The following is a 10,252-nucleotide window of genomic DNA, read 5'->3' on the forward strand; positions in this document are numbered from 1 at the left end:
GGTCCAAGGGGCCCCAAAGGTACTTCAAAGCTCCATGTCTCACAGCCCTGCCCTAGCCAGGATTAAACTAACCATGGTTTATTCAACTCCTCAGATTTTTCCAAGTTTATAAACGATGGGGAAAGCTGAAACTGGACCAAAAGGTCTTTTTTTTTCCCTCACACAAAAAGGTGAGCTGGTTTGTGGCTTCCTTGTCGTGAGCCCCCTGCAAAGTAGACCATCTAGTACAGGTCTCCTGTGTGAGCAGGGGTTGGACTAGATGACCTCCAAGGTCCCTTCCAACTCTGTTACTGTTACTTAAATCGATAGAGACACAAAGAGGTGCTCAAGTCACTTTTTGGGGGGGTCATTTCTCTCCCCATTTCCCCCCCCCCATCTTTCTCCTCACAACCGCCTTGTGAGGTAGGCCGTCCTGGAAACAGAGGGAGGGAAGGAGGTGGCTGCTCAACTCCCCCCCCCGTCCCAATTTCTACTTTCATCCCCCGCCCCAGGTCGAAGAGCTGTCAACAGCCCGGCCGGGTAGGCCGGCCAAACCGTCCCGAGGAGGCGTGGAGGAAGATCTCGGCGCCCTCGCCCTCCGGCCGTCAACCGGCGCCCCTTCCGGCACCGCCCGCCGCCTGACAGCGCCGCCGCCATGGACAAGGTGGACCGGCAGTTTCCGCGCTCCGTGAGCGGCATCCTCAAGGCGGCCCGCATGGTACGTCGAGGCCCGGAGGGCCCTCTGAGCTTGTGCAGAGCGCCTACCTGGCCAGGCCCCGCTGGGCCTCTCAGGGCTGGATTCCCCAGCGGGGAAGGTGGGCTGGGTAGCCGCTCTGAGCGTCTCCTCCATTGCTTCTTCCTGCTCCTTTCCTTTCTTTCTCCCTCTCAGCTCCTTTCCCCTTTTTCTCCTCCATCCTTCTCCTTTCTTTTCTCCTCCTTTCCTTTCTCTCTTCTCTTTCTCCCTCTCAGCTCCTTTCCCCTTTTTCTCCTCCATCCTTCTTCTCCTTTCCTCTTTTCTCCTTTCTCCCTCTCAACCTCTTTCCCCTCCATCCTTCTTTCTTTCCTTTCTTCTCTCCCGTCTCCTTTCCCTTCTTTCTCCCTCTCAACTCTTTTCCCCTCTTTCCCCTCCATCCTTCTTTCTTTCCTTTCTTCTCGTGTCTCCTCTTTCCCCTTCTTTCTTTCTTTCTCCATCTCAGCTCCTCTTCCCTTTTTCTCCTCCATCCTTCTTTCTCCTTTCCTTTCTTTCCTCTCATTCATTTTTTCATCTTATTTCTCCTTTTCCTCTTCGTCTTTCTTCTTTCTCCTCCTGTCTCTGTTGCCATCTTACTACTTCTTTCTACATCTCTTCTTCCTGTGTCCTATTCTTTCTTCTCCTGCCTTCTTCTCTTTCTTTCTCCTTTCCCCCCCTTTCTGATCTTTTTTCACCTTTCTTCTTTTTTCTGCTCCTCCTTTTTTTCCTTCTTATTCTTTTCTATTTTCTTTTTGTCCTCTATCTCCTTCTCTTCTCTTTCCTTTTCTTCCACCTTCTCCTCCTTCTATATATCCTAGAAATCCCTCCCAAATAACTTTTAGTGACATATCAGGGCAATGTCTGTCTTTGCATAACATATGGAACACAGTAGCTGAATTGAACTGCTGTCCTCTGCACATTAATACTGCACATGTGAAAAATATATCTGAAATATATAATATGCAGGTATGTGAAATAATGCAAACAAAATGCAGTTATTCCCAGTGTTAAACAGTGGGCTCACGAAATGTGTTTTTTGAAACACATTTCAAAAAATGTGTTTACTGTTTTTTGAAAAAGCAATTCCCTTTGTTTCCCTTTTCTTTGTTGTGACCTTTTTGGCTTTTGTTTATCTTGTTATGAAATAAAGTATAAAAAGTAATAAACAGAACAGTGGTTAACCTAATAATGATGTAAAACTGAAGGGGGAAAAAGATTCATACAATATTAATATGTTAGGTTGTACACTACCCAGAGTCACATTTAGTGAGATGAGTGACCATATCAATTGACTGAATAAATGAAATAAATGTAGAATGAGCTCATTCGCTTAACATATTCATACATCTAGACTTTACAGAAACATATTGCTCCATTTATTCATTATAAGACATTTAAAAAAAAAATCAGTGTCTGACTTGCAGGGCAATGAACCATTCATATTCATTCCTAAATTCTGGGTTCACACACCAGCTCTATCCCAGAAACTAACCAAGGTCCAACAAGCCATATTGCTAGGTTTGTAACTGAGTAGGCATCTTGTATGAATATTTGTCATCTCCCTTGATCCATACAGTAGTTGTCCAGGGCCATCCAGGGGGCATTTTAAATCTGCCTTTCCCAACCAGAAATCTTCTAGGTTCATTGGACTACAGTAGCCATCCTCCTTAGCCCCAGGAAAAAGAAAAATACTATTTTAACACATCAGGATAAAGGATGCTAAGTTGTTTCCAAGTATTTTTTTATAGTTCCTACGGTGATGCAAAATGATGATTCTCTCCCAGGTGCACATCTTGCATTCTCAAAGCACATTTATTTTTCCTTTTTCGTGCTGTAACTTTGTTCTTTTTCACTTCTTTAAAGTCTGTTTCTCTCTCCCTCTCTCCGTAAATGTACATTCACACCCACTACAGACTTAACAGTTGCATTTTGCACATTTTAAATTCTAACCTCGGCTGGTTTGTGTCTGTATATATGTTGTGCAGATCCAGCTTATACTTTTATGATTCACTGATCAGGCAAACAAGAAAGTGAATTAATCCAATAACCAAATAAAGGATGGAATGCAAACTCAGCCACTATTTCGTAATACCTCTCAGCAAACTTAACTTCTGTTTCATGAAGTTGTGCCTTCTTTTGGCTGTTTGCTTTGATCAACAAAATGAAACTGAAATGAAAGCGCTAAACTCTTGGGTTATAGTTTCTGCTAGTGTGTTTCACATGGAAACTTGTGTGCAAGACAATCTGTCCTTGTCACATCGTTGGCCTGCTTTAGCTAGCATTCCAAAGAAACATGTCACATTTCTTCTCGTGAAATTTCATAGCTTTGTGTTTTATTATTTTAACATGTCAAGTAGAAAGTATAGCAATCTGCTGTCTTTGCAGGGTGTCTTGTAAATTACCGTACCAATTTCTTCCTTGCAGGTTGTAGCTTTTATGGCAATCATCACTTTTGTGGTTAAAAGATCTCACGAAGCCTTCCTAGCCCTTGTCATCATGGAACTTGTCATTACGTTTTTATTCTATTTACTCTATCTACTGAAGTTGGATGTAAAGCTAAAATTCATGTTTTGGCCTTTGGCTGTAAGTACAATTTTTTACAAAAACTGCTTTGTGTACACATTCTGTAAAAGATAGATGTCAGATTAATACTTAATGTATCCAGTCATATTCCTGGAAAAAATAGGCTAATTATAGAAAGACTTCCACTGTTTTATATAGCTTGATCTCTGGATGTAGGGCTGATTCGTTTGTGTGTGTGTGTGTGTGTGTTCTTTTATTCATTCATTCTAAACATGCTTGGGATGATTATGCTTCATTTAACATTATGAAATTACTGATGTTAGATCTGCTTATGAATAGTGTACCTAATGTTGATAATTCTTAGGATTATATTTAGCTGACTAGTTTCATTGAGTGAAAAGCATTAATCCACCAGACCATTTCAGATTATCTTTCTTCTACTCTTCTGTCTTTACAAACCAGTGTATTTTCTTTTCTAAGTAAGTACTTACTTAGTAAGAAGTAAAAGAAGTCAGAAGTAAAAGTAAAAACACAGAATAAAGTAGTACTGAAAGGAGTAATGAAAAATGTGAACATATTTGATATGGAAACAAGAGCTTAAATTCCATGAATGATTTAGGGCAATGCCTGAAATATGGTCGTTCTTCAAAAACGTTTACTTCTCACCACGTTATATTATATTTAAGATGCTTTAGTCATACTTTAAGGGCTCAGTGACTAAGACGCTGAGCTTGTCGATCAGAAAAGTCAGCAGTTCGGCGCATCGAATCCTTAGCGCCACATAATGGAGTGAGTTCCTGTTACTTGTCCCAGCTTCTGCCAACCTAGCAGTTCGAAGGAAGTAAAAATGCAAGTAGAAAAATAGGAACCATCTTTGGTGGGAAGTTAACAGCATTCCGTGCGCCTTCCGCATTTAGTCATGCCAGCCAAATGACCACAGAGATGTCTTCAGACAGCGCTGGCTCTTTGGCTTTGAAACGGAGATGAGTACAGCCCCCTAGAGTCAAGAACGACTCGCACATATGCGCGAGGGGAACCTTTACCTTTAGATATCCTTTAAATATATTGGCTATCATTTTTATTAGCTACAATGATACAGATTTTGTTCAATAAAAAGCATCTCAGACTTAAAACACTCCTTATCTTTTGTTTGAGGCAGAACTTATAAAATGTTACTGGGTGTTACTGCATTAAGCATTTGATTACTCATCCTTCACATTTTTTAATGATCTGAAGATGACTCAAAATCATTTTTCCATGGAGCTTTAACTTCTACCTATTACAAAAATAATTCCTTTTCAGCAATTATATTGAAGGCCAGCCAACAAAAGCTTCACGTTATAAACTTTTATAAGCACTCTTTTCTTGGATGTAGCTTTTGTTTTACAAAGCAAAAGAATATTGATGCAATATAAACCTTTTTATCAGATATCAGGAGGCTGTCAGTTCAAACCTAGGTAGAGGCAGATATTTCCCTCCCTGGGCACAATGAGAATATATCTGCTGAAACGGGGCCAGTAAACACCATTCAGTTGTCCAAGACTCCATCCTGTAAGGGATTATTAGGTCTTTAAAAGAAGAAGAAGAAGATGATGATGATGATGATGATGATGATGATAAACATTTTTATCAGATATGCAGACCTGGGATCTTAGTATTCCCATTTCAACTAGCTGCTCCAACAGCTGATTTAAGGTACTGTATTATAAATGGGCACTAACTAGTTTAATTATTGTGCAATTGTTGACATTTGCACCTGCCTTTTATTTCTGATAAAACCTTGTGAGGTTTGCTAGGTATCACTTGGTTGACTCTAGAGAAAAGTCACCCCCATGTTCTTGGATCTGGAGACAGTATTCTTTGCTTTGTTTTTCAGGATGCTTTCAATTCCTTGGTGGCAGCACTATTTCTCATCATTGTGGGCCTGTGTGCAACCATCATAAAGACCAACAAGCAAACATTAATTGGAGGTGTAAGTAAGACATCTGTACTAGCAGTACGGTGTGAAATTATCTGGGCACAATCTGGAGGGTATCTGTGGGCCAGGTGCCCACAAATACCTGTGAAAGGGTATCTGGAGAACAGGTTTGGTCCTTAATGTAGGGGTTGCATCCCAAAAATGCAAATAAGAACACTATTGAGCTGGGAAGTTCATTTCCTATATGTCCTAATACAGGTAGCTCTCGACTTACAACAGTTTGTTTAGTGACAGTTCAAAGTTACAGCAGCATCTAAAAAAATGACTTACAACAGTTTTTCACACTTAGGACGGTTGCAGCATCCCCATGGTCATTCGATCAAAACCCAGACACCTGGCAACTGGTATTTATGACGGTTGCAGTGTCCAGAGCAGGGATGAAATTCAGCAGGTTCTGGAATGGAAATTTTGAGTAGTTTGGAGAACCGGCAAATACCACCTCTGGCTGGCCCCAGAGTAGGGAATGAGTATCCTTCCCCTCCACGCCCACCAAGCCACGCCTACATAACCGGTAGTAAAAAAAAAAATTTGAATTTTACCACTGGTCCAGAGGTCATGTGATCACCTTTTGTGACTTTCTAACAAGCAGACCCAATCGGAAAGCCAGAGTCACCTAGCAACATAGCAATTAGTTAGTGTCACTAACTTAACAACTGCAGTGGTTCACTTAACAACGTTGGCAAGAAAGGTCGGAACAAAGGGGACAACTTAACAACTGCCTCACTTAGGAACAGAAAATTTTGGCTGTATTAGGGTAGCAAGTCGAGGACTACCTGTAACATAAGCTCCTGGTTTTTCAACAAAGTCTACAATGTTACTCGAGTTATGGAACTCAGTAAGAACTAAGGAAACTTATTAAATATAACTTTATATGCTTGCTAAGCTATCCTGTCTTTGGAACAATGAAAACAAAATAGCAATAGCACTTAGACTTACATATCGCTTCACAGTACTTTACAGCCCTCTCTAAGCAGTTTACAGAGTCAGCCTCTTGCCCCCAACAATTTGGGACCTGATTTTACCCACCTCTGAAGAATGGAAGGCCGAGTCAACCTTGAGCCTGGTGAGATTTGAACTGCTAAATTGCAGGCAGCCAATAGTCAGCAGAAGTAGCCTGCAGTACTGCACTCTAGCTACTGCGCCACTGGGGCTCAAATAAAGGAGGGACTGGTATTGCACTGGCAAGTTTGATAGTTATATTGTCTAACTTATTACCAAAGAGTCAGAAAGATTTGGGTAGCATCTTTTCCAGCTAACATGTTTTCTTAAAGGGAATAAGTCCTCATGCAGTTTTTACCTTTTAATAAAATCTGTTAATTGGGGGAGGCATTACCATACTTGATTTTTGTTACCATAAATTAATGTGATTCTTCCAATAGTAACAATTTACCAGGATCTCCCCCATATACTGCAATTTTACTTAACTCACATTTCATATTTGAAAGAGAACACTATTGTATATTTCTAGGCCATTAGCAATTACCACTTCTCAAAATCTGCCAAAAATATATTGCATTTACTTGAAAGAAAGAATTTTTTTTATTTCCTTGGTTTATCTTTAAAATGGGAAGCTTGTTTTACATTTGCTGAGAACCCAATAAAAGGAAGCAAGTTTTTTAGAATATGAGGTACAAACATTTTTCCAGATTTTTAAAAATATTGTATATATTTAGAAGTGTCACAAAGCCAAATTCTGATCTATATACTAACCCTTAGATGTTACTAGTGATTCTGTATTTTTCATTTTTGTGTAGAATCTGAACCTTTTGTTTTCTTTTTTTACAGATATTCTGTTTGATACTTTGCGGCCTTTGTATAGCAGATGCTACTTTAATCCTGAAAAAAGTTAATTTTAAGAAGTAATAATAGGAAGGCACAGTATCCAAAAATAGAGTGGCCAACGGAGCCAAATAAACTATATCAAACAGCCATTCCTAATGTAACTTTTTACAAATATGTTGGACTAGAGCTCCCATCATCCATAACCAATGCATAACGCACTTTATTGTGTGCAGCTGGGAAAAAAATCCCAGCAGGTCATCAGATTGGGAAAGCTGTTATAATCCATTTTAAAAGCCTACTCTTTGTCACACTTTCTCTGTATTTCCTGAAAGCTTTAGATTCCAGTTGAGTCTGTAGAGCTTTATTAAATCCTATTGATTTCAAAAGGCAAAATTAAGCACATGTTTTAACCCTATCAAATTACATGTGATTTAAAATCCTTTATTGAAGGGGGATTTTTAGGCCTTTAGTTTAGTCTAGAATTTGACTACTGCATACTTTGTCAAATTAGTTCCGTTATTTAACAGCATAAACAACCATTGATAAAAAAAATACCTGGTGTTTTATAAAACAGCTGTTTTTTTACCATATAACATTATAAATGATTATGGGGTATATTTTCTTGAACTGGTTTGTATTAAATCTTAATGTTCTTAATTAAAATGGTTTACCTGTGATAATATTGGAGCTCCTAGTATTTATTACATGCATTTTCCCCAGTCAGATTTTTTTTTTAAAAAAAAAACCTTAATCTTTTAACAAAATTCCATCTTAAGAAGCCACTACCATTGACTATGCTGTTTGTAATAGCAGAATACTGAATTCACCCAATGTGCTGGACTAATATGGGGGTGGTTTAGTAACACACACACACACACACACACACACACACACACACACACACCAGTCCTTCCAGTTAAACATTCAGCCTCTGGCCATTAGTTAGCATGTTGCACAAATGCACACACTCACAACTTGGCAAATCTTAGCAGAGCACTCAAAAAGAGGAAGTCAGTCAGAAAAATCTTTTAGACTATTGTCTGACAGTGCAGAGTGGAGATGTAGTAGTGAGTACCATTGTTCTGACCCAGCTCCCCAAACACGACAAACCCTCTGATGTGAACTCAAAAGATTCCTTTATTTGGAATGCCAGCAGCCCCGGCAAAACGTTTCTCTTGCAGGCTAACAAGTCTGTCCAGCAGAGAGATGAATAGTTGTCTGCCACACTTATTTATCTCCATCCCCGGCCTTTAATCCCAAGAGCTAGGGTGGGGCTTTGCTAGCAGCAGTGGCTCTTTTGTCCCAAGGACCGGTCTATAGATTTCCACTTCTCTCCTCTCCTGCCTTCTGTGCAGCCACGTTTTAGGCACTGGACCCAGCTGTTCCTCATCTTCTTCATCAACTACCTCCAAACCTGGGGGCTGTTGACTCTCCATCTGAGGGCTGATGGACAGCCCAGGCTCCGCCTCGCTCCCTCTCTCTCGCTAGGTCCTTGTATTTGTTTTTAACTAATACTTAAAATGATTAAGGTGTGGTAGCATAAATCTTTGGAAATACAGTACACGGCCAAGTGAGACAATAGTTGAAAATAGAGCTTCTTTCAACACAGGAAAACTTAAGCCTTTCAAAAATCAGGGGAATAGTTTAAAAAAATCAGAAATAGAAACAACCCATGGTGATAATATTTAAAAAAAAAAGACTAAACATTTTATTGGCAAATGTCAATTTCTGAATCTTAATCACCTTTCTGAAAGTTTCATACGGTAGAAGGAAAAACCAGGGCATATAACTTGATTGATTCTTTCTGCTTTCAGCATTTTTTTGCTTGTCTAAACAGGCAACAATGAAGACAAACTACATTCCTGCAAGCTTACAATTCCATTTGCTACAAACGATAAAAATCTCTAAAGAGAATTAAATATATGTCCATGTTATACATCAAACAAGCAAAGGAATATAAGTTACTCATGTTTATAAAGTCATGGATCATTTTGTATCTATAAAAGGTAAAGGTTCCCCTCGCACATATGTGCTAGTCGTTCCCGACTCTAGGGGGCGGTGCTCATCTCTGTTTCAAAGCCGAGGAGCCAGCACTGTCCGAAGATGTCTCTCTAGTCATGTGGCTGGCACAACTAAATGCTAAAGGCGCACGGAACGCTGTTACCTTCTACCAAAGGTCAGTTCCTATTTTTTTACTCACATTTTTAATGTGCTTTCGAACTGCTAGGTTGGCAGAAGCTGGGACAAGTAACAGGAGCTCACTCCGTTACACGGCACTAGGGATTCGAACCGCCAAACTGCCGACCTTTCTTATCGACAAGCTCAACGTCTTAGCCACTGAGCCACCTCATCCCTTATATCTATATCTATAAATTTATATATATAAATTATATCTATAAAGGTTGCTAAATATTTTTTTTGTGCTGAAATTACTTCTCCCAGAAATTCCAAAAAAGCTTGCGTTCCACATATAATAGGATAAAGACTCCCCCAATTCCCAGATAAATTTGGGTAGGATTTTGGGAGATGTTTAGATGTTTAGATGTTTATTAACATTTGTAGGCCGCCCTTTTCCCTGAGGGGACTCAGGGCGGCTCACATAAAATCAGGGAGGGGGAATACAAACAATGACGTAGACACATATAATAAAAGTAATAAGCAACATACATTCATCATTCGGGAGGGGCGGCTATCCTTGTCCCCAGGCCTGACGGGCTAGCCAGTTCTTAAGGGCTGTGCGGAAGGCCTGGACGGTGGAGAGGGTACGAATCTCCACGGGGAGTTCGTTCCAAAGGGTCGGGGCTACTACTGAGAAGGCCCTCCTCCTTGTAGTTGCCAGCCGGCACTGGCTGGCCGATGGAATACGGAGGAGGCCTAATCTATGAGATCTAATTGGTCGCAGGGAGGTAATTGGCAGAAGGCGGTCTCTCAAGTATCCAGATCCACTACCATGCAGGGCTTTATGGGTGACTAATAGCACCTTGAAGCGCATCCGGAGATCGACAGGTAGCCAGCGCAGCTCGCGGAGGATAGGTGTTATGTGGGTGAATCGAGGTGCACCCACAATCGCTCGCGCGGCCGCGTTCTGCACTAGCTGAAGTCGCCGGATGCTCTTCAAGGGCAGCCCCATGTAGAGCACATTGCAGTATTCCAGCCTAGAGGTCACAAGGGCCTGAGTGACTGTTGTGAGAGCCTCCCGATTCAGGTAGGGTCGCAACTGGCGCACCAGGCGAACCTGGGCGAATGCCCCCCTGGTCACA

General features: G+C 40.8%; 1 protein-coding gene across 1 annotated transcript; it reads left to right on the forward strand.

The window, feature by feature from the left end:
• Positions 1-531: 531 nt before the first annotated feature.
• On the forward strand, positions 532-7,085 carry LOC116517732 (chemokine-like factor). Its single transcript, XM_032230874.1, has 4 exons — positions 532-697; positions 3,134-3,292; positions 5,109-5,204; positions 6,996-7,085. Exons 1-4 carry the CDS (start codon positions 635-637, stop codon positions 7,071-7,073), a joined length of 396 nt encoding a protein of 131 aa, XP_032086765.1. The 5' UTR covers positions 532-634; the 3' UTR covers positions 7,074-7,085.
• Positions 7,086-10,252: the final 3,167 nt, after the last annotated feature.

Source organism: Thamnophis elegans, chromosome 14 (assembly GCF_009769535.1).
Source record: "Thamnophis elegans isolate rThaEle1 chromosome 14, rThaEle1.pri, whole genome shotgun sequence".
NCBI classification, from domain to species: Eukaryota; Metazoa; Chordata; class Lepidosauria; order Squamata; family Colubridae; genus Thamnophis; species Thamnophis elegans.

Excerpts from the sequence above, each read along its gene's own strand:
- LOC116517732 (XM_032230874.1), top strand. The coding sequence starts at position 635 with ATGGACAAGGTGGACCGGCAGTTTCCGCGCTCCGTGAGCGGCATCCTC. Across the intron at positions 698-3,133 it reads TCCTCAAGGCGGCCCGCATG|GTTGTAGCTTTTATGGCAAT; the intron begins GTACGTCGAGGC and ends TCTTCCTTGCAG. Across the intron at positions 3,293-5,108 it reads TCATGTTTTGGCCTTTGGCT|GATGCTTTCAATTCCTTGGT; the intron begins GTAAGTACAATT and ends TTTGTTTTTCAG.